This window comes from Heteronotia binoei, chromosome 1 (genome assembly GCF_032191835.1).
Source record: "Heteronotia binoei isolate CCM8104 ecotype False Entrance Well chromosome 1, APGP_CSIRO_Hbin_v1, whole genome shotgun sequence".
In the NCBI taxonomy this organism is placed as follows: domain Eukaryota; kingdom Metazoa; phylum Chordata; class Lepidosauria; order Squamata; family Gekkonidae; genus Heteronotia; species Heteronotia binoei.
In genome coordinates, this window is record NC_083223.1 from 105,859,236 (window position 1) to 105,883,880 (window position 24,645).

General features: G+C 39.5%; 1 protein-coding gene across 1 annotated transcript; it reads left to right on the top strand.

The window, feature by feature from the left end:
* The first annotated feature begins 1 nt into the window (after position 1).
* Positions 2–24,437, top strand: KPNA5 (karyopherin subunit alpha 5). The gene is made up of 14 exons (XM_060238525.1): positions 2–121; positions 2,622–2,755; positions 3,680–3,781; positions 3,869–3,968; positions 5,946–6,040; positions 6,761–6,892; positions 7,751–7,839; positions 8,942–9,041; positions 9,808–9,971; positions 11,354–11,432; positions 13,969–14,094; positions 14,645–14,772; positions 16,437–16,615; positions 20,573–24,437. Exons 1-14 carry the CDS (start codon positions 118–120, stop codon positions 20,758–20,760), a joined length of 1,620 nt encoding a protein of 539 aa, XP_060094508.1. The 5' UTR covers positions 2–117; the 3' UTR covers positions 20,761–24,437.
* The last annotated feature ends 208 nt before the right edge of the window (positions 24,438–24,645 follow it).

Sequence of the window (24,645 nt, forward strand, 5' to 3'; positions counted from 1 at the left end):
CGGAGGGGGGCCGGGCCGGGTTTTCGGCGGGGCGGAGCCGCCATCTTGAATTGTGAATCTGTGTAACCTGGAAGAGGGAAAGCAGCAGTTGGCGGCCAGGGGCGCCCATCCTTCCCCATGGGTGCGTGTCATGGCGTGAAATATGTGTGTGTTGATGTCTGTCCGTAGGTGCTGGGTGATGACACTGGCTAGTCCTCGTCTGCCTTCCCCGCCGGGTGGTCAGTTGCATGCAGTGCCGCAATTTTTCTTGCCCTTCCCTTCCACCCAGTTCCTCTACTTAAAAGGAAAGGGATGTTTCGCCACCTTCTCCCTTCGTTTAGGCATAAAATAAATAGGCATAAAATCTGGCAGTTCACGCCCTTTTGGGGTTCTTGCGTCCGCGTAGAAAGTATAGGTTTTCTAAAGGCTGCGGTCCTGTGAGCCTTTTCGTTGGGAGTCAGTCATACTGAAATCAGTGGGAGTCACCTTCAAGCAAACATGCACAAGGTAGGGCCGCAATACTTAAACAAGCCTAACTTAAACGCTGTATTTCTCCTTCGCTCAGATGTTCTCATGTAAACAAAACAAAAAAGAGGTGGAATCCACAGCTGTTTATACAAGAATGTACCTGGCATGCGCATTTGAGGGGTCTGTGGCAATAATGGCTCTTCAGCTGAAGTAAAAGTTTCTCCAAGAGTTACACAGCGCAGGCCTGTGAGAGAAGGAAAACCTCAAAAGTCTTCTATTATGCCTAGTAACTACGACGAAGGAGTGGTGTCTTTAATGGGCAGCTTATCAGGTGTCAGTCTTGCTTTCAAAGTCTGAACATTCAGCTTCCCCCCCCCCCTTGTGTTTGCACCACAGTTCCATTATTTTTTGTTTCCATAAGTGATCCTAAGAGATGTATTGGTATGTTGCCCCATCATTAATGAGCAGCAGAGAGTGGAAGACTGTACTTTCATATGATATCTCTGCCCTTTGAGAGAGGCCAGCTGAGCAGCTGACCTTTGTGTCGTTAAGGAGACATATTTGCCTTTGTTTTGTGAAAATTTTCACCTGATTTGCATTTTAACTGCATTTTGCTGTGCTGAAAAACGGGTTGAAGGATTTTTGTTGTCTGTATCACTGTATGAACTGGTTCTATTGAAATGCAGTGAGTCAAGAAGTGATGCGAGCTCTGATGGTAAGTGGTACTATTCAGACACATAAGCCATTAAGGACATGCAACTGCAGATGTGAAGAAAATTCCATTGTGGATTTTATATTGAATTACCATTTTGGTGAATACAAAACTTGGTATATGTGTAACAAGTAAAAACTAGCTGAGAGCTGCTTATCAGGGCAGTTTTTTTCTTGGAACCCATAACTCCACCATTTCTCCCTCTACTTTCAGTAAGGTAGGAAGGGAAGGTGTCAGGCCTCTTTGGTTCTTTATTCCACTTAGGGAGTATGTTCAAATATAATTTAGTTTCTTCTGTAGCCATCTCCTTATTTTTAAAAGCTTTTACTTCAAGGCTACAGTCTTGTACATACTACAAGAGAATAAAAGTAAGAACAAGAAGGGCAAACAGCCTATCACTAATTATTCTTACTTGGAACAAGTCCTAATGAATTTACTTACACTGAGTCTGCTTCCGTGTAGCTTTTGTTACTGCTGTGAATGCAGAAATAATTATTGTAGCAATGGGACATACACATGTCAGTTTTCCTCATACTTTCCTTGCTTCAGTTCACTGCTTCAGTTTACTGTATTGACTGCTACTCCCCTGCCCACTACTGGAGTACTTTTTATAAAAATAATTGACAGATTGTGCTGTGGTACAACATTATAATGCTTTATCGCAATAATATAAGTAGTTTGAGGCATTTTTTAAAAAGTCTCTAGCCGTTTTAGTTGTGAAGGGGAATGCACAGGCTGCACCTTTCTCCTTATGCTGTGGTGGAACAGCATAGACTAGAGTTAACTTTTTTTTTAGCTAGTGGATTGCTATAGAATTATTGTACAATCTGTCAGTTCTTGTCTTTGGGGTGGGGGAAGCACTCCAGTCTGTGAGAATGTGACAGGTGTAGGGGTGGACAGCAAGTTAAGTGGCACTGATGTAGGCAAGATCTGCAACCATAGTTGCCCATCTACATTCAGGTATAATGAATACTTTGAAGCAGTGTGCAAATGAATGCGGCCACTTTAAAATATTAGCAGTGGAAGAGAATGAGTACTTTACTTCTGAAGATAGAGTAATGAGTGAGCAATCATTTGCTGTTCGCCAAACCAGTTTGTGGTTTACCAAATTCCATCAGTGCTGTATTATATTTTTCCTACCATTGAAGTACACTTCAGGGAAACTAGGAGAGGAAAGATCAGGTGAACCTTAGTGCCACATTTAGTGTGGCAATAAAATCAGGAGTAAAAAAGATATTTGAGAAGTATTATAAAATTGCCACATAAGCATGTGGTAATAGCTGAACATTCTATGTAAATTGAGGTATTGTCTGCATACCCATAACAAGATGCAAAGTCTATTCCTGTATGTGATCAAGAGTGCATATGTTATCTATAGGTTCTTTTGTGTGGTTTTATGCAGACAGAAGAGAAAAATGTAGTCACTTTGAGTTTGGTGTAAACCTTTGCCCCTTATTTATAGATACCATGACCAGCCCAGAAAAAGATCACTACAGAATGAAAAGTTACAAAAATAATGCTCTCAATCCCCAAGAGATGCGGCGACGTAGAGAAGAGGAAGGTATTCAGCTTCGGAAACAAAAGAGAGAAGAACAAGTATGTCTGTCAATATTACAAGTAGTAACAATGCTGATAAAAGAAAGTGTGTTAAAGATATGATACAACACCAACTTTTGTGATGTGCTATTTCAGCACACCAGACATTTATTTACACATGAGGTGGAAATTAACTGAAAAATTGCCCTGCAAGATCAGACCACTATCTAGTCCAGTATTCCAGCTGTAACAGTGGCAGCTAATTGCCTTTTGAAACTGTGTTACCATTGTTCATCATCTTAAATCAGGTGTATTGGGTTGAGGGATTAGATAGAACACATAAAATCTTCAGCCTTTTTTAAATTACAGATTTGCCCTGGCCATCCTCTTCCAGAAAATATGTGATTTTTTAGGTATTGAGAAATATTGGCTACTGCATAAGTCAGTCATCATCCTAAACAGGTCTCCTCAGGATCTTACACAGTCTACACAGTGGGCTTATTCCTAGGGAAGCATTCTCAAATTTGTCCTATAAAACAGTTCTGATCTACAGTACTACATACTATAGTTTATGCAGTGCTCCAATCTGAAACATACAATGTATTCAGAACAATAACTTAAGTCTAGTTATCATTTGCAATCCTGTAGCTTCTGTTTCTTCTGTAGAAATTGCACCTTGTCTTTTCTAAGTGGTGTTCGACACTGCAGATGACCATAGCCAAACTGATTTAAAGTGCAAGAATATATGCCCCTAAATTCATATTGAGGCCTGTGATTAAAAATTCATTTTTATTGTGAGGTTAAGAGCGTGCTCAGCACAGCTTAACAGAGTTTATGTTAAATAGATGATGAGACTGATCAGATTGGTTTTAAAACTGAAAAATATTATTGTGGATTTTTAATATGATGTTACTTTACACCAATTTTAAACATAAGTCTGCCCATTTAAAAACAACAACCCTCATTTTTCCTTCCCCCCCTTAGTTATTCAAACGAAGAAATGTTTCTTTACTGGGAAATGATGAGTCAATGCAAGAAAGCCCTATTCAGGATCCTGATGTCAGCTCTACTGTGCCTATACCAGAGGTAGGTAACTCCAGTCCTATTTATAGTGACAAACATGTTTAAAGCATGTTAAAGAAAACATGTAAAAATTATGTGACTTTTTTTTAGGAAGATGTAATTACTTGTGATATGATACAGATGGTTTTCTCAGATGATCCAGACCAACAGCTTGCAGCAACCCAGAGATTTAGAAAACTACTTTCTAAAGGTAAATCAGTGTTGTATTCCATGTTTTTTTAAAAATAGCTGCTGCTCATGTTGATCCCACCTATTCAAATTACATTGGAGGGGTGGAGATAGTGTTAAATCACAGCTTGTTAAACCTTTTCATCCACTGTTTAATCACATGAGTGGTTGTATTCATTTAGATATAATGGCCAAATACCAAAAGACACTTTGTGAAAACAATAAAAACAAGCAAATCTGAATAGCGGTGGCCATACATTCTTTGTTACTGTGCCAGTAATCCATCTAGTGTTGTGTGCTCTGCAGATAGTCCATTAAGCTGCTGTCATATGGTGACTTGGAATCCATTGTTTTTATGAAAATTGCTTGAAAGTTGATAAACAAATGAGTGACTTACTATGGTGATAAATTTGATTTGTATCAATTGAATTTAAATGACTGGAGATAAAGCAAAAATAACATGAGAATTAGCTTGGGCAAACATGCCAGCTAATTGTCATTTTGAGTTCAGTATCACATACATTAGCTGCAGAATTCACATTCTTTGAATATGGATGTTAAAGTACAAAAAGTATGTGCTAGGCATTGATACTATTAAATTCCTTTCTATATTATTGTGTGGGATAGTCATAGTTTAAACAAAATGAACAGGCATAAAATGTATGATCCTTCTGTATCTTATTCTAAGTTTGTGAACTTTCATCAGCAGACTGAACAACTAAAGCTTTAGATGGTTAATTGGGACTGGTTTTAATTTCTTCACTTTTAATTAAAATGCCGTCTTGAAAATCTGAAAAGGATGTTTATGCTGAAGTTTTTGTAATATTTGATTGACAAATGGGAACTCATAAAGAAATCAAGGGCTGGGAGGGGCCAGGCAAAGAGGCATTTTTTTCCATTTTAATTTCAATAATTTATATCCTACCCCACCCCATGAATGGGCTGAGGGCAGCTCACAACATGATAAAAATACAATAAAATCAATGCTATAAAAACAATGTAAACAAGATGGTGTTAAAACATAAATAATCTAACATCTCCTGTGATGTTTCAACAGGTGATGGTAGCTAGCCTGAATTATAAGGGTTTTAATCAGATGGTGGAAGTACCTAGAGAATATAGTGCCCCCTAAATAATAAACAGTGTCTGGAAAGCTCTAGGCAGGTACTAAGGGCGGGGAGGCCAAGTTGGTTTAACACCTGCTGCCTTACCCAAAGGCCTGGTGGAACAGCTCCGTTTTTTGTGTACTGTAATAAATATCCTCCCCATAGTTTTGTGGATCCTCATTAGAGGGCTCTCCCACATGTGCAGAAGAAGAGCACTGATGAGCCCAAGGCAACCGACAACCAGTGAGAGGCTGCTCCATTCTTTCCCCCTCCCAAAGCAATTACAATTATTTGTCTTAAATTTAGAGGACGAACACACAAAGCCATCATAATGGGTTTTGGATTGAAAGGGAGATTTATAAATTTGTTCTCACAGTTTGATACTGAAGCCATGACTTCCCTGTTTTTGACTGAAGCTTCTCAGAGACATCTAAAGTTATATAAACAGAATGCTTGCCTAGCTGGACCTTTAGGATGCTCTTATGATCTTAACCCGTAGTGTCTGAGTTCCTGATGTCTAATATATTGTTTTAATCAGCTAACCAATCTTTACGTGGATCAGGCTTTTCTGCATTTATCGGACAAATCATACTTTATATATTTGTACACTGCTCCTTTTCAAAACAACTTTTAGCAGTGTTTTTGTTTCTCTGTGAATCGGTGAACTTTGCTTAAAGATGGTGACATGCCAAAGGGTACTTGGTGAGATTTGTTGCTGCTTAGGAGAATTTAGTGGAAGTTTCCCCACTGAAATCTAACATTAGCCATTGCACCATTCTGACTCTGCTCTTTATATTTTTCTGTAATTACCCTCTTCTTGATCAGTTAGACCCTGCCCTGAGTTAAAATTAAGGTATCCTATTTTAATCCTTATAATTAATCTTTCTCTTCAGAACCTAATCCTCCAATAGATGAAGTCATACAAAAACAAGGAGTTGTGCAGAGATTTGTAAAATTTCTAGAAAGGAATGATAATTGCACTCTTCAGGTGAGTCCAACATGCTGGGCTAAGAGCAGAATTCAAATCTTTCTGCTGGGGTATGGTACTGTTTTTCCCCACCACCAAATGTTGGGTTTTCCTGTTCTGTTTATTTCATTATATTGATATTCTGCATTTTTCATGTTACTCAGGGAAGAATGGCTATGCTGAAATGTAGTGATTTGCCCAGAATCGCTAAGGAAGCCTTGCAGCTCAGACAGAATTTTAACATGTATTTCCTTGGTCCACATCCAATACTTTTGAGAGCCAGTTTGGTGTAGTGGTTAACTGTGAGGACTCTTATCAGGGATAACCGGGTTTGATTCCCCTCTCCTCCACTTGCACCTGCTGTAATGGCCTTGGGTCAGTCATAGCTCTGGCAGAGGTTGTCCTTGAAAGGGCAGCTGCTGTGAGAGCCCTCTCAGCCCCACCCACCTCACAAGGTGTCTATTGTGGGGGAAGAAGATAAAGGGGATTGTGAGCCGCTCCGAGATTTGGATTGGAGGGCGGAATAAGAATCCAGTATCATCATCTTCTTTATTCCTCTGTTATGTAAACATTTTATTGAAAAAAGTTAACAAACCAGTGCTGCTTTATTTCTTTATAAGAAATGGGTAATGCAATTATTAATGTATTTTGTTATGGAAAACAAGACCTGGAAAGTAGTATTTGAAGTTTGCACTGCAAAGATGTTTTGTTTGATACTTGCTCTTCTTACTGTCCTTTTAGTTTGAAGCTGCCTGGGCTCTTACAAATATAGCATCTGGAACATTCCTCCACACCAAAGTAGTAATTGAAACTGGAGCTGTCCCAATTTTTATTAAATTGTTGAATTCTGAACATGATGATGTGCAGGAGCAGGTAACTCCATTGTAAATTTTTGTCTTGAAGATTAAGTAGATGGTGCTAAAGTATTGCGCTCTGAAGAATTTTGGGAATAAAGGCTTGACTCATCTAAGACAGGGGTGAACAAACTGTGACTTGGGAACCACATGTGGCTCTTTCACACATATTATGTGGCTATTGAAGCCCCTACCATCCTGTCAGCTGGCTCGGAGAAGACATTTTTCTCTTTAAATAACTTCTCCATGCCAAGCCAGCTGGCAGCTTGGAGAATACATTTAAAGTTGCTTTCTTTCTACCTATACCTCCCCCATCTATCTGCCTGCCTGGCTTCCTGTCTTTCAGCTCTCAAACACCTGACGTTCATGTCTTGTGACTCCCAAACATCTGACTTTTATTCTATGTGGCTCTTACTTTAAGCAAGGTTGGCCACCCCGATCTAAAATTTTGTAGTAGCATTATACTAATTTTCTTAGTCATGCATTTTATATTACAACAGTTATAGTTGTTTGACCTGCTGTGACCCCCACCTGTATCCTTCACAAAATACAGTTTTTCTTTGCAGGAATGAATACTGGCATATTCATTCCTTTAATGGTTGCTGTGTTGCTGTTGGATGATGAAGTTTGAGGGAGGTGTCTTTTTTGAGATTTTCCTGCATGTTCCCTTGAGTCTCGTCATCACAATAGTTAATAGGGTTGGGCTGCACATACACATTTTCAGGGTTTTGCAGTTCTTGTCACCTTCATGCAAACTAGCGAAGTTGGTTTGTATTAACAGTCTCTTTTATTCATATTTTGTAAGCTACAGACTTTTACATAAGGGCTGCAGTGCTTGTTAAATGTATGAATATTAATTTAAACCTTTGTTCCTAAGGCAGTGTGGGCTCTTGGTAATATTGCTGGAGACAATGCAGAATGTAGAGATTACGTGTTAAGCTGTGGAATACTTCCACCACTCTTACAGTAAGTACTGACCTCTGACAGTTCAGCTGTATAGATATAGACTTGTTAGTTGGTATCTTAATAACTGTAAATTATGAACTTACAAGTGGGGCTCCCACAAAGACTTGTGAGGGATATCTCATTTCCCTTCCCTGAAAGCTCTCAAAGGCTCTTTCTTCCCTTTTCCTGCTTCTGTCTCTTTATCCCACCCACCAGCAGGAATGCCTTTACCCCTTGTCTTCAGTTCCCCTCTTCTTCCCAGTGATTTCTGCCCAGGACAACTGTGGCCCAGTTCCATGGTAGGGAATCCTCAGGGATGTGCAAAGGCACTTCACTTTCTTTTCCTCATACCACTGTGTCCTCACAATAACATAATGATGTAGACTACGCTGAAAATGTGTAACTAGCCCAGGGTCATCCAGAGACCTTCCATAGCTGAGTAAAGAATTCAAACTTGGGTCTCCAGATCCTAATCTAAAACTAATCACTTTACCAAACTTGCTTTCATGGGGTGGTTACTGTTGGAACGGTAAAAAGTTGCCAGTGTTCAATGAGTCATGTAAGTCTTGTGTTATCTAATCACCAAGTTGTTCCTGCTGGGCCTGTTCCCAGTGAGTCCTCTCTCAAAGGCCAAAACAGTCCTTCCTGTCACTCTGCAGTTTCCTGACAGAAACTAAAGCTGGAATATTGTTGTAGTTGCCTAGCAATGATCACTGAAGGAATCTGTTTCTTAAAGCTGCAGGTGGTCTTTTATCATTTGGGGGGCTTTAAAACTCCCCAGTTTGTTTGTTTGTTTTAAAGATTTCAGATTTTTTTCCTGGGAGTTTTCTCAGGTTTGTAGAAGGACCTGTTTTACCTGTACATGGCCCCAGACTCCAAATATAACTATCAACATATGTGACCACATTGAGAATTAGCTACATTGATGATGTAAGTAATGTGCTGTCATTTTGGCTCAAACAGCTCTTTTCAGGATGTTGATTATTTTAAAAATAAATTACAGTTGTTAAATGTAGTCTCAGGGTAGTGTTTGGAAAGTTAGTCATTTTAAAATGAAAGTTGTGTCTGTCTTGCATAAATGAGAGTGTGCCTGTTTTCAGTTAATTTTTATCTTTCTTGACAGACTACTAACATACTCTAACAGACTTACGACAACTAGGAATGCAGTCTGGGCCCTTTCCAATCTCTGCAGAGGCAAAAATCCACCTCCAGATTTCAGTAAGGTAGGGGCCACATTACAGTCTTTGAAGGTGCTGTAATTATCCTTAGTATTTTTAATTGCTTTGAAGTGACCTGTGTTCCTGTACAAAGAGAAAATCTTTTTTGGAGTTTTAATTCTTGCCTGAGTTGTGAGAATGCTTTCAAGCTATCTCCAGTAGACTCTTTGTTGTGGAAGGAAACTACAGTGTGTTATATTCCAAATGCAATGATTATGATATTAACTTTTAAACAATCCAGTTGCCAAACCAAAGATTCCACTGGCATAACATAACTGAAAATCTCATGATTTTGCAAAGCTCTGGACTTGAATGCTTAATGCAAAGGCCTCCAATATCATGAGCTTCAGCATCTGAAAATAACCCCAAATCTAGTGTTTGGACCACTGCTTCTGGTATGATTTACAGATGACCTATACAATGCATTTGTAGATTAAGTTATATATCATCTGAAATATGGTAAAGCAGATTTAAAGTTACATTGTATTGTATCCTAATACTTCCTAAATTCCAGAGGGATTGCTCTCTTAATCTGCTGTACTCTTGATGTTAGTCTTTTGGCACCTTAAAGACTAATAAAGCCCAAGGTCACTTTGTTGGATGCATCTTTAGGGGCCACAAGGCTCATCATTTTTATTATTCCAGAAGATCATGATAAATTAGCACTAATGTCAATTTTTTTTCCAGCTCTTTGGAAATGATCTTATGTTAATTGTGTTAAGAATAAATGTATAAAAAGGAAATGCCTGATTTTTCTTCTTTAACTCTTAAGGTTCGACCTTGCTTAGGTGTTCTGTCAAGACTGTTGTTTAGCAGTGACCCAGATGTATTAGCAGATGCTTGCTGGGCCCTCTCGTACCTTTCAGATGGACCTAATGATAAAATCCAAGCAGTTATTGATTCTGGAGTCTGCCGAAGATTAGTTGAACTTCTGATGTGAGTCCTTGTAGTCAAGTCCTTGTTATTTAGTGGTTATATGCAGCCAGATATATGGTGGGTTATTATTTCCAGCATGTAAAAATTATCCTCTGTCATCCAGCTACTTTACAGCTGACATCACCTTCTATCCTTTGATTCCTTGAGATTCCCCCCCCCCCCCTTACAGCCCACTGCATTTGTGTAAATGATCAGAATTCCATGACTGGCATTTCCCTCTCATCATCTACTACAGGGTAGCTCTCCAGATGTTTTTTTTTTGCCTACAACTCCCATCAGCCCCAGCCATTGGCCATACTGGCTGGAGCTGATGGGAGTTGTAGGCAAAAAACATCTGGAGAGCTACCCTTGGCCACCCCTGATCTACTATGTTTTAACCAGTCTTTGACACTATAAGAGTTAAACATTAAAGGGGAAGCTTGTAAATTCCTGACAATACTACCATCTGATAGCCTATTTTTGTATTCTGTCTCTATTTTCTGCTGTATACATGTCATAATATTTTAGCAATCTGGGGTCCAAGCAATGGGAATGAATCTTCTGTTTTGGTCTGTGATTATGAGACCTGAGTGATATGATATGACCAGACAGATTAATGAACATTTATGCCCTGAAGATTACATTAAGAATATCTAATTTGTGTAATAAAAAAGTTAATTGAGTTTCCTTTAATTATTACCAGTGCCAGTTGCACTAAGTATTGAGATTGCTAGTTGAAATGGTATTGCTCTGCCCTCCCTTCCTAGTAGGGGCTTAGGATATGATCAGCCTTTTTATACAGCACAAGCAAAAAAAGCTTTAAGCTTTTCCAGTGTTTTGCTTTGCCTTGATGTATTCCAGCATTGCTTGCTGGTACAGCTGTTGCATGCCAATTGAAATGGAGTCCTTTTCAAACAGATCTGCATGGCTACACATGCAGCAAATCTTACAGCCAGTATGATCACCACTAGTGAACTAGCAGCCCTCCCAATCAGCTGACCCAAGGTCCCCAAGGTATCTGTTCAGATATGACATGGAATTTTGCAGGGCAACCATGCACTCCTTTTAAAGGCATATACTCTTCTTGCAAACAACCCAGAAATGTGACATGATTAGTGACTTCAGCTAGTATCTAATATGGTGCATTCCAAGTGTGTAAGTTGGAAAGGCTGCAGTTCATGTATTGCCTTAATCATAGACTCAGGGGAAAGCCACTGTTCTCTAAGCACCCCTACCCCCGCCATTGGCATTATGTAGATTGTATCATTGTATCATTCTATTATTATGAGTGTGAGGCATTTTTAGATGTTTGAAACAAATGCAAATTATGTAAAGGTATAAGCCTTTCCCCCTTACCCTAAAAACTATATGTTTGGTAACTTCAAATGGTTTTATTTTCCCAGGCACAATGACTACAAGGTGGTGTCTCCTGCATTAAGAGCAGTTGGAAACATTGTAACTGGTGATGACATTCAAACACAAGTAAGCAGACCTTATTAGGTTAAGGAACACATCTCACAGTGCTTTTTCCAGTTGTGAGATTACATCAGCATACTTAACTTAATTGCACCCTCAAATTATCAGGTTAAGATAGTGCTGCTTCTGAATTGAGACCAGTATTCACATTGTCCAGGTTTCAATTAGTTGAGGATAAATACTTCCTTCTCATCATACCTGTGGAAGAGTGTTGAAATTTGTAAAAGAGTTCTTTTTATTCAGCAACAAAAATTGTTTCACAAATAGTGAGGTCATATTGCCCTTCTTTGCCAAGTATGAAATTAAAGGACAGGAAATGAATTGGTAGTACTATTTTGGGCCAAATGTACTATGACTTTAATTCACATCTTCATTGTAGCTTTCCTTAAAAGTAGGCCCTGGTATTTTCAAGGCAAGTATTTATTAATGGGGTTTCTGGCACCTGAATTAAATATAGAAATAGCTTTAGCTCCCACCCCTGGGGCATCAGGGTTGCTAGATTTTCCAATATGCTGGTTAGGAAAGCTTTTTCAACCAAGTAGCCTCACATGGACTGCAGCTATGACTGGGATCAGGCAGGGACACACAGCTTGCTTCTTTGCAGTCTGCTGTTGAATGAGAACAGGCAGAGGAGCAAACAGGGCATTTATGTGGCTGCAGTCCAGGGGTATCACTCACTCAGCAACATAAGTGGTCAGAACCTGTGGCAGAGGGGAAGCAGCACAAGGCAAACCTCCCTATGACCAGAACCTAGAGCTCACTTCTCTGCCATCTGTTGTCTCTTCAGAGCAGATAGCAGCAGAGTGGTTTATCTGTAATCATAGATTCAGTCCTTTATTCCTGATTCTTCAGAACAGTGGCAGGAATACAAAATTAATGTCCATCTCATATTTCAACATAGCTGTAACCATGTTTTGAGTCATCACTGTGTTCCATGTCTCTGAGGATTTTTCTGTTCATTCAGGGGCTAATTAACATTTTGCACTTAGTATTAGAAAAGGGATACTAAATTAAAAGATGGTGGTTTTGCATTAGATGCACTTGTATTGCATGAGCATTGTATGAGCCCCAACCTGCTACAGCAGTAGTTCTCAAACTTTAATTACCCGAGGGTCCTCATTTTAATACAAAATGTTTTGTGGACCTGAAAATCCTTCCCTTCTCCCTTACTAGTGATGCAGGAATTATACCTTCCCCGGTTCCCAATAACCCAAACCGTCACAGACAAACAATGCAGATAACTTTATTCCACTCGACTCCAGACAGACAGAAGGCTTAAGGACATTCAGAAGGCATAACATAAAATATCAGCAGTTTGGTTAGAAGATTATGCATGGTAATAATCAAATGAACTCTACACACTCTCCCACAGCTACGCTTACCCTCATCATTTGAAGTGACAGCTAGCATACACTGGGCAGCTCCTTTTCAGATAGCCATGCATGCCCCATGAACCTACTGTCTTCAAAATGCTCCAGTGAAAACCACATCACTTATATTTTAAAAGCAAGTTTAAGAGAAATGCTTCTGTTGTCTATATGTGGTCACAGAAGGTACTTGATGCTATTAGGCAACAACTGAAATTGTTTAGATTAGAATGAACTGTGTACTTTCTTATTTAATTTTTAGTCAGAAGGCAGCTGAATCGCAGTGGGAAGGGGGCAGGAGAACTTTCAGAGCTATTCATAGAAATAGACCAACATTACATGCTTTTGGTACTTAAACTGAAAACTACAGTTTATTGCTAGGTCTGTGAGTTTATGGAAACATGTCTTGCTTTCTACAGAGGAATTCATTGAATTTAAAAATACTAAAAGCCGTTCAGTTTTACACCAGAAGTAACCATGATGACTTCGCTAGGAGTGTACATTCATGTTGCCACTCAACCAATTAGAGCCATTGGTTCTCAGCAACCAGTCAACAGATTTTCTGGCTTGTGCCTGCAGGTGATCAGGAAAATAGATGACCTCCTACCCTGCCAAAGTTGTATAAGCAGATTCCTTTCCGTGTGGCAGAATCACTGCCAGCATTCCTAGCAGACTGAAAGGACTTTTTTTTTCATGTTAATTACATTGTACAAGAAGGGTTCACCTTCTTCATTTGCAAAGTACTCATGGTTCCCTTGGGTGATCTTTGCAGACCCCTTTTTGAAAATTGGTGCATTATACAAACTCTTCAACTAATGCTTGTATGGCAGTGACTCACAATTGTTTGGATATAAGCATTGTAACATCTTCAAAGATTTCATTATGCCAGTTATCCCTCAAAACTGAAGACCCAGATATGTTGTTTCCTTGGTTAATGACACCATTGTATTTTCTCCAAAGCTTTATTTTTTCATTGGAATCTGGCATATATGGTGAGTTTTTTTCAAAATGGGAAAAAATCCTTCACATGTAATGAAATATCCACATAATGAAATATCTGTATACATTATTGACAGAGAAAACTACTTATGAAAAATTGTGGTTATTTCAGCTATATGGATTGTATTTGTTTTACATTGTTTAGGCAGAACTTTTCATCTTTCAAATTATTTTAGGTAATTCTAAATTGCTCTGCATTACCCTGTCTCTTACATTTGCTGAGTAGTCCCAAGGAATCTATTCGGAAGGAAGCATGCTGGACAGTTTCTAATATTACTGCAGGAAACAGAGCTCAGATCCAGGTATTGTATATAATATTCAGTATACACTTTTCCTATTTATATATTGAACACATGAAGCTGCCTTCTACTGAATCAGACCCTTGGTCCATCAAAGTCAATATTGTCTTCTCTGACCAGCAGTGGCTCTCTAGGGTCTCAGGCTGAGGTCTTTCACATCTCTTACCCAATCCTTTTAACTGGCGATGGCAGGGATTAAACCAGGGACTTCCTGCATTTCGATAAGCCACATCTCCATCAGCTATTTGCAGTGTTGAGTTTCCCTCCCCTTTTGTTTGGGTGGCATTCAAAATCTGAATCATTGGCCAGCATCGAAAAGAGAAAATAGTTCTGATTAACTTGTGTGTTCTCCTTCTGTCTGTTTTGATGCATCTGAACCTGAGACAGTATTTTGATACTTTTCCATTTGAAGTTAAAGTCATTTTTTAATCTCTTCATTAGAGGTAGCTGGCAAGGACAGATTCGTACCTAGTTCTGGCCAGTCTTTTTTTTCAAAGTCTGCCCTTTGTCTTGTCACTGGCCATTACATGGTGTCAAATCACATTTTTCCTAGGCTGTCATAGATGCAAATATATTTCCAGTACTGATTGAAATTCTTCAGAAAGCTGAATTTCGTACTATCAAGGAAGCAGCCTGGGCCATCACTAATGCAACATCAGGAGGGACTCCTGAACAGATAAGGTAATTGATGTAATGAATATAATTTCCCCGTTCTTAGTCCATATGAAATCTTATAGATATTGCTAGGGTTTCCTAAACGATCAGACTTTAGGTTGTGATGCTTGTAAGATCTGTGGTTTCTAAAGTCTTTAACAATAATTTGTAGCTTAACACAAAAAGGAAGGAGAAGCCCAGTTCTTGCTTGCGAATTCTTTGCTTTTCTGGGTCCCAGCTATCATCTTCCAAGTAATTAATAATAATATAATATAAATTTCATTAATTTTCTCTAATCATAGTATGTTATCTTTTTATACATAAAGGGTATCTTTAATCACCTTTTAATGCTATTTTTCACCTGGGGGAATTAAAATATTTATTCATTCTTGTTGGTTTTATCTTATGAGCATTGCCTGAATATCATTTGAAGATAGAAGTGTAACATTTTAAAAAATACACAGTTTAAACACTTTTATTTTCTTAGTATGAAGAATATCTCATGCTTGAATTTACTGGATCTGCTTCCATAACATTTGATTTTGGATTTCTCAGAATAAAGCAATACTGGATTTTATTGTAAGGACTTAGCTGAAATATCACTTCTGATGTCACAGCCTTATCTGAAGGCTACAAATAGGGAGGAACTGTTCCATAATTATGCAGTGGGGAAGGATCTGCGTTGACTAGTTATCCAGACATTCCTGCCCAGTCTTCAGGCACAAAGGCAGCAGAAACCACTGTAGTATAGCACAGTGACGAGATTCAACTATTGTCTGGGCATTATTATGGACCTCTGCAGCAGTTTCATTGCTAGAAGAGAAGGGAGTGCATCCTCACATTATTTAGTCAGTGCAGTCAGGTAGTCAGTCTGGCTAGATAACGTCACATTATCTTACTTGATGCGAATTAAATTAGGACTTGCAGTGAATGAGAAGAGGAACTAGCATTTAGGATAGAGTGGCTGAGAACAGCTATAGAAACTGAAAAAGGGGACAGTTTTTGGACATTTCTGCCTCTCCTGTTTCCAGGTACAATTCAAGATCCTGCTGTTCACATTCAAAGCTATATGGTTTGGGAACAACATACCTGAAGGACTGCCTGCTCCCTTGTAAACCCTATAGGTGGTGATTTGCCCACCTCTCTTGTGATAGGTTATATAGTAACAAGAGATGGGAATATAATATTTATTTTCTTGTAATTGTATTATACTCCCTCTGGGCCATATTAACATATTCATGTTGACAGATTCCTAGAAATTGTATCTGAAGGAAAGTAAAGCACACATTTTCCACAGCAAAGACGTGAACAAAAATAAGCATTGTTAGACCAGGTCTGTTCAGTGCTTGCCATGCCATTCATATTAAACAGATACATATCTAGGTCAATCTAGACCAGCTAAAAATATAGCCTCATTATGTTCCTTAAAGTATACTGGTGGTATATGTATATGTGTAACAGCATTCCTGCAAGTGTCTTCAGTGTTGCCTCTGAAAGTATACTAAAAGAGCTTAATCATTATCTTGGGGTGCAGTTACAACTAAATAAATGTGGACAACCTACAGTGCCATCCTAAGAAGACTTTCCTGGGAGTAAGCCAGATTGAAGAAATTCTGCATGGACCTGTTTAGGATTGCTCTCTGAATCTTTCTCCCCCCTCTCTTTTTTAAAAAAAATCTGTTCTGCCAAAGCTATTTGGTGGCATTAGGTTGTACCAAACCTCTCTGTGATCTTCTGACTGTGATGGATTCTAAAATCGTCCAGGTGGCATTGAATGGACTTGAAAATATTCTACGACATGGAGAACAGGAATCTAAGCAAAGTGGAATTGGTGTTAACCCTTACTGTTCCCGTATAGAGGAGGCATATGGTAAGAAATTGTGGTGCTCATATAGTTATTCATGATAATGTCAACACACATTTCTCTAAAAGGTCTGAAAGTGGGTTATGATGTTGTTTAGAATCATAAAGCAGAAGTGATAGAACAGTACTAGTTAATATCTTTTGCTTACCTCCAATCCTCCCCCCCCCCGCCAAAAAAACCAAACCCAACCAATCACTTGCGGGCCTTATTAACATCCCTAGGAAGGCCTTTCCACCAAGGACTTAAGGTGTCACCTGCTCTAAATGGGGTAGCACTCCCCTTGAAGGAACAGGTTCATAGTGTAGGGATGCTCTTGAATGAGGCCTACTGCTGGATAAGCAGGTGGCAGTTTTAGCCAGGAGTGCCTTTTAGCAGCTTTGGCTGGTGAGCCAGCTGCAGTCTTTCATGGACATAAATGACCTGGTCATTGTGGATGCATGCTGTGGTTACATCTAGATTAGATTAATGCAATATGCTGTGCGTGAGGGCTGCCATGGAAAAGTGTTGAGAAACTTCAGTTGGTGCATAATGTTGCAGCTAGGATGTTGACTGGAGTTGGTCTTAGGGACCATATCACTCCAGTCTTGGCTCTTTTGTACTGGCTTCCAAGCTGTTCCCAGGCACAATTCAAGGTCCTGTTGTTCACATTCAAAGCTATATGGTTTGGGAATAACATACCTGAAGGACTGTGTGTTCCCTTATAAACCTATCCAGCTACTATGGTTATTTTTGGAAGTCCTGCTTCCAGGTTGCCCTACCTTCTGAGATTGGCAACAAAGGATTAGTGGCAACGGTAAGAAATCCCCACCCCAAAGATTTGCCTGCTCTCTTCTGTTGCTGTCTTCCATCAGTGGGTGACGATGCCAACAGTCCCATGTAGATCATGCTACAGTAGTCTAGCTTTAAGGTTACTTCAACATGGATCAGCATGACCAGGTTGAGTTGAGGAAGGGAGCCAGCTTCCATGGTAGTTGGAGATGGAAAAAGATAGCTAAACGCCAGTGACAACACTGAGTCCAGTATAATGCATGGACCACCATACTGGATCAGATAGTTAGTTGAACTCCATCATTTATGGCAGGGCCGTTGTGCCCTTTAGGGGACATTAGACCATTGCCTAGGGTGCACTGGCCTTTGAGGGGCACTCTGCCTCCACCGGCAGCTTCTGCCCTCCCCCCCCTCCCAGCTCCCCCTCATTGTATGTTGCCAACCAGCCTCTGGAGTGGGGCTGCAGAGCCTTTTGCCACTGGGGGCAAAGGTTGCAGCGGCAGCAGTGCCACTTAGCTAGGCTGGGTGCACACACATCCTATTTGGCATTGGGGCTGCTCGGTCTCACTGCCTCACCTTCTTAACTTGTCCCCAGCTGCGACACCAGCCTCAGGGTGGAGCATGTGTGCTCCACAGGCTCCCCGGCCGGCCCAGGCAGTAGCAGCAGCTGCCAGCCAGGCTGAGCCAACCACAACCAGGTGGAGGAAGAGGCAGCACACAGTGGCTAGTGAGGCACACGGGTTGCCCACAGTTCTTTGGTAGGGCATACATTCAGCCAGGCCCCAAAAGCTACCCGACAATGGCGGCGCATTAATTCCTGCACAAAAGCCCATGATTTCCAGCAGAGGATCAAAGGCACAGGGGAGAAGACACCTGAGCCCTGCTTGCCTCTCTGCCAGACAAAATGGAGGAGGGGGCTCAATCCAGCCCAAATTAAACATTTCTGTTTTGTTCTTTCCCCGGCCTTAGCCAAGCGCCTTGCCTCGCCTGAGCACCCTCCATTCCTTGCAGGCGTCAGCAAACATCTCTAAGCCAGCCAATCTCAAAGAGCACACAGAAAATAACTGGCAGTCAATGTGTTAATTTAGGCAACACCAGCTATTTGTCTGAAGTTATCATCCCACAGCAATTCCTCACAACCATCAGCTTTGTACCTGAGAACCTAATTAGAGAACTGCCACTAGTTAGGAAAGCAGCCAGTGAGGTTGGTTATGAAGGGATGGAGAGAGGGAAGCGATAAGCAGTTAAGGAAATCCAGGTTGGCGGAGGGGGGAGAGAAGCATGGGATAGATATCTGTGCATGAGGGGTAGGGATGGGTTGCCACGTCTGTGTTGGAAAATGCCTGGAGGCTGGCAACCCTAGTGGGCGGTGGTGGAGTGATTTTAGGAAGGGGGAAGGCGATGAGAGATTCCCCCCCCCCCCTTCTCACCTCAAATTTGGTGAAAGAGGCAAAGAAAATTATTGTCTACTAGTTGGTACAAACCAAGGTAGAAGTTTTGCCTTTTTAAAGATATGTGTGTCCCCCCCCCCACTATATGACAGACAAAACTACCTTTCACATCTCAGTCTATGGAGTTACTGATAAAGGAACATAAGGGCTTTTTTTTTTTAAGGTGTTGAGGGCACTACTGGTAGGGTGCAGTTTAGGACCACCAAGCTGAATGAAACCACATGTTATGGCCTGCCCCAATCCTATGCACAGATAATTAGGAGCCAGGCATGTAAACCCAGTAAAATTTACTTGTGCCTACAGTTGGCACATCAAGGTTCAGCTTTCAGGTAAACACATGAAGTTGCCTTATACTGAATCAGACCCTTGACCAATCAGTCAGTATTGTCTCTACTCAGACCAGCAGTAGCTCTCCAGGGTCTCAGGCAGAGATTTTTCACGTCAACTCCAGTGACACCCTTAAGACCAAGGAGGTTTAATTCTAAATACAAGCTTTCATGCACACTAGTATGCATACATATGGTAAGTTTATACCCAGAATTTATTGCAGCCTCGCTTTTGTGACCCGCATATTGAGAAGCATACCAGGCTCAGAAGATTATGCCACAATCAATTTGATAATTTTTATTATGTGGTATTACTCTTTATGGTTTAGGGCTGCAACAGCCTCCCATAGCTCCCCCCCCACCCCCAGTGACACTGACTCAGGCCAGGAGCACCTTCAAGACTTCACAACATGTTTGGAGAAGAAGAAAGTGTGAGCTAGCTCACAACTTTGTAGCCTCTAGCTCACACATTTTTGTCTTAGCTCAGGGAAAATGGCCCCACAGCAAGTTAATTTATGCAGTAGCTCACAATTTTAATGCCAGTAGTTCACAAAGTAGGATTTTTGCTCACAAGACTCCACAGCTTAGAAGGGAGTATTGAGAAAGGAATATAAATATTTTAATAGAATTGAATTAAAATCACTGTTTTGTCAAGTGCTTCTTCCTTCCACCCTTTTTTCTTTCTCTTTCTTTTGAAAAGTATATAACTACTTAAATATATATAAATACACATAAAAACCATCGGTTTTTCATAATTGTTGTGTGGGGGCGCAAGTAGGTAGCCTCATCTAGGGTGCTAAAAAGCATGGCACTGGCCCTGAAATATGGAGAGTACAATACCATCCTCAGTTTTACCATGATTACATGAATAAGTATGGGGAAGAGGTTGCTCTTCCAAGCACCAAACTATGGTTTGCTGTAGCAACTGAATAAGCACATAATTATGCATTGAGCATATTATCATTGCAAATATAGTTTCACTAGAAATCAAACACTTCCTGCTTTTAATTCTTAAATTTTTTTTGCCTCATGAAAACAATTAGAAATGACCCATTAAACTTTCGGCTTTTCTTTTTTGTGTCTGATAGAGAATCCATAGTACATATTTAAGTTTTATTCTGTTTTGTATGAAGGGTAGAAAATACAGTTCTCTTCACATAGTCCATAATGAGCATTCCCATAGCAGTCCAACTAAACTCAGTGGTAACACTTGTAATAATTGAATTGTAGAATAAAGCCTTCGGGCCAGTCGATAGCAGAGACTTTTATGCAGTATGGCACTTTACTCAGTGGATTGTAAAATGGTTATATTTGTTAAATTAAAGCTGATGGTTGTTAATACTCTATTACTGGGAAAAAACCTGTACGGTAGCAGAGTCTAGAACTGAAACACAGTCTGTGCGATCTCTCAAATCCAGGACTAGACAAAATCGAAATTCTTCAGAGTCACGAAAACCAGGAGATCTACCAAAAAGCATTTGATCTTATTGAACATTACTTCGGTGTGGAAGAGGAGGATGCCAGTATTGTACCACAAGTTGATGAAAATGAACAGCAGTTTCTGTTTCAGCAGCAAGAAGCTCCAATGGAGGGATTCCAGTTGTAACTGTTAAATACGAATTCTATAGCTCCTTCTGCAGACTTCTACTTGATGGCCAGCACCAAGGAAGATGAAAATGTTCTGCTACAGACAGATACAGAAGCAGCTTGTGCACTTGAGTTTTCTGTCAGATGCAACTTTTTGTTATTCTTTTTACTTGTGCGTGATTCCATGATCTTAGTCCAGATACACTAATCACAACTTTTAAAGAATTGCAGAGCTTGAATAGTGTTCTCATTAGCTACTACTACAGAGTTCTTCAAGCAGTTACTAGAACTGTATAATTATGCATAAACAGCTCTTGATGTTTTGAATTCTGGCTGTAGGGCTTGGGTGCCCAGTCTATACTGAATCTACCTCTTTAACTCTGGAGCAAAAATGATGCTTCAGGACTAAAGTGAGACTATATATATGACATGTATATGAGCTCCTAGCAAAAACTATACTTAGAATGTGAAAAAGTATTTATTTAAATAGCGAAAATATAGTTTTATGTGTGATACTTTGCGATAAACTGGTGAAATATATTTATATTTGAAAGCATAACACTTACAGGGGCACACTGCCGATTATATGGCATAACATTGAAATGATGACCAATTTCGCACTAGAGCTTTAATCCTGGTTTAACTCTGTCCCCAAACTGACTTTCTACACTAAAACCATAGAATCAGTCATAAAGTTGGTTTCTATGATTCTAGTGCAGAAAGTCAGTTTGGGGATAGAGTTAAACCAGGATTAAAGCTCTCGTGCGAAATTGGTCCTAGTGAAAACAAGTTTTCCTGCTGTGCGAAAAGATGTAGCTAGTTTTAATTTGTGATATGTAGGCCCCGCTGCCTAGCTATGTAATAAAAATTCCCTCTCCCTCCATTTGTTCTGCAGTGGTATTGCAAATAAGGCTGCCAAGGTTTCATCCAGTCACTGCAGCTCTACCTTAAACAGCAGGTTGTACAGACATGAGTAGGCAAGTCATGTTTCCTGTGTGCTGTGAGAAGCTGGTACCTGCTCAGCTAACTTCCACTAAAGGTTGATTGTGCCAGTTTTTTTTTTTAAAGGCTGTTTGGCAACTTTAATTGCAAGCTGGAGAAGGGAAGGTTTTCTACAGTAGAGTAGGGTTTGTGAATAGAACGCTCCATGTTTTACCTACATGTTACCAAAGTGTTCAAAACTCTGCAATATTATTTTTTTCTTGAAATGCTGATGATATGCTTTATTTGTACAGTCAGTATATTGTAATTGAACAAATACACTAATATGACACTTTATTTTGGAGGGAACAGGGGAGTAAAATTGTTTCGTTTTCAACCTTATGTTTTAAACTGGGCATTTACAGTGTTTCCTGCTATGTTAGAATGTTTGCAGTAAATGGAAGAAAAGAAACTTGGTTTTGCTGTAAATATAGTAGGTATTTCTGACAATGTACACAAAATGTTTAATGCCAAGCATTTTATACAGAATTACTATAATGAAGCCTCAAGTCCATTCTGTTGCAGATTTTCAGTATCTGACTACACACACACAAGCAGAATTAAAGCACTCTGATTAGGCTAACTAGAAATCACCTGATCTGTGTGGAATTTTTAAAAACGTTCTGTAAAATATTTGCAGTTATTTGGATAATAATAAGCAAAAGGCAAAAAAAAAAATCTAAAATCAACTGGATGTGAAGCCTTCTGCTGGTGCAAGGACAATGTTGGTTTAGCAGAACAAAACCTTTGGATCTCTGGTATCTACTGAGATCAAATACTGATTTTTAAGCCCTGGGTAAGAGCGACCTGTTTTACGACCTGCCTAGCACACCTGTCTGAAGCAGTTGCATGGAAAAAGAAGCGGCTGCTGGCAACTTTACTCTTCACTCTTCATAGCAGTTGAGAGAAAGCATTCTGACCACTATTTCTTCCTCTAGGAGGAGATCAGTAGTTATAATTAAATGAAATGCTCTTCAGCTATGAAGCTGCCTTATACTGAGTCAGAAGACCCTTGGTCTGTCACAGTCAGCATTGTCTACTTTGACTGGCAGTGGTTAGGGAGAAACCGTTCAAACCACCTCCAACCTGATCCTTTTAACCAGAGATTCTGGGGATTGAACCTAGGACTTCCTGCATGTCAAACAGATGTTCTACTATGATGCCACAGCTCCTGGGGCAGAGTATGAGTTCCGATGGTCTGCGCTCCCTGCTCCCTGAATCCTCAAGTCTATGAAAAGCTTCTGGTCTCCATCCTTCATTATGGAAATGGCAATTGCAGGAGCAGATATATAACTTTGTGCTGTGTAATGTGGGACTCTGGATTGTGACCACAATAGTCTTGGAGGCCATGTAACAGCACCATCTATGATTATGGTGTTGAAGACTGATTTTGAAGAAGCTGTTAAAAGGTTACAAGTCATCTGTAAATTATTTATAAACAGCTGTAGCTGAAGAAAACAGCCTCAAATACTTTGGTAGAAATCTTGGAGTATTGTAAGGGAAGGGAATGCGTAGGGAAGTACTGCTACCCTGAACTTTAACTTTGAAGTGACTAACCTTTGTGAATTAATTCCCTTAATTTTAGCTTAATACTGTCTCCTGACATTCATTTAAAGGCAAGTTAAAGAAATGATAATGAAATCTGTTCAGAATAAGTATGTAGAAAAAAAATTCCACATTATGACAGGATATTCCATTGCTTCTAAAAACCTTTTACTGTGTTACAAAATTACCAGTTGTGCCTGTTCTTAATTTGCATATCTAATAGATACTACCTTCTAAGCACTGTAATCTAACCCCGATCAGAGACTATAAATCCCTGTATTTTCTATGTCTTGTAAGAGAAGAATGCTTTTTAAAAAACCAAAAGGATGTTCTAGTATGACGAATTAGAATATTCTATTTGGTGAAGACGTAATGTTAATATGTTTAATTTTGAGCTTAAAGATTACCACAAAAAATTAAATGTGACTTTTGTTCTTTTACATATGAGATTGAGAAGCCTTGTATAATCAGGAGAACTACAGATATAGCCTGTAGGCAGAACAGGTAAGAATGGCACCTGCAGACTGTACTGTCCCTTAGAACAAATATTCTAATTTGAATTTTTTAAATAAAGTCTTTCAAAAGACTTAAAACTAGTTCAGCGTTTTCCTAGTAATGGTCAAAATACATTTTCACATAATGGTTTGAATTTGGATTATGATTATTTAATCTATGCAATCATGCCAGGTATGTTCTGCAAGATATTTCAGATATAAAGCCCTCTAGTTTTCTACTAAATGTTTTTTTTCCATTCCTGCACTTCATTTTTGAAAATTTCTTTATTTTGCTTCTATGGCTTGCTGTTTAAAATAGTGGCAAAGTAGTAACTGTAGATCAAGAAAAAAAATTGTCCATTGTTAATTGGAATAATTGGCTGGAGCCTTATAATTTACCTTTTGGTGTTTTGGTCCTATTTCTCTGCAAATTCATTTGGAAGATAAAATGTAGATTATGATAGTACTTTAAAGACTATGGAGATCTCACAAGGATTGCTGTTACATTTACCCTTGTTACTGTGTTCTATAATGGTTCTTTGTAATTTAAGACTCCATCTTTAAAAGCAAACTGAAAACTAACTGGAAAAATCCACAAATTTGGACAGTATGCAATATTATGGAATGTACTATAAATACCACAGATTAAAGCTAATAAACATATTTTACAGTGACAGCATGTGTCCTCTGAATTGAGTGCTGGCCCCCATTTACTTGAACCTATAGCAGTATAGTTCTTGGAGATGAGACCATTGTATAAACCTAGGCAGAACAGTTGGGAATTGCTAATGTAGTATGATTGTATACACATTAATTCAGGAATAAGCTCAGCTATATTAGTTGGCTTTCAGTTGTGGTTACATGGACACGGGGTTTCAGCTTTA

Bases quoted from the DNA above. Each gene is read 5' to 3' on its own strand.
- KPNA5 (XM_060238525.1), top strand. The intron at 6,893-7,750 runs GTAACTCCATTG...TTTGTTCCTAAG, and splicing joins ATGATGATGTGCAGGAGCAG to GCAGTGTGGGCTCTTGGTAA. The intron at 9,972-11,353 runs GTGAGTCCTTGT...TTATTTTCCCAG, and splicing joins AGATTAGTTGAACTTCTGAT to GCACAATGACTACAAGGTGG.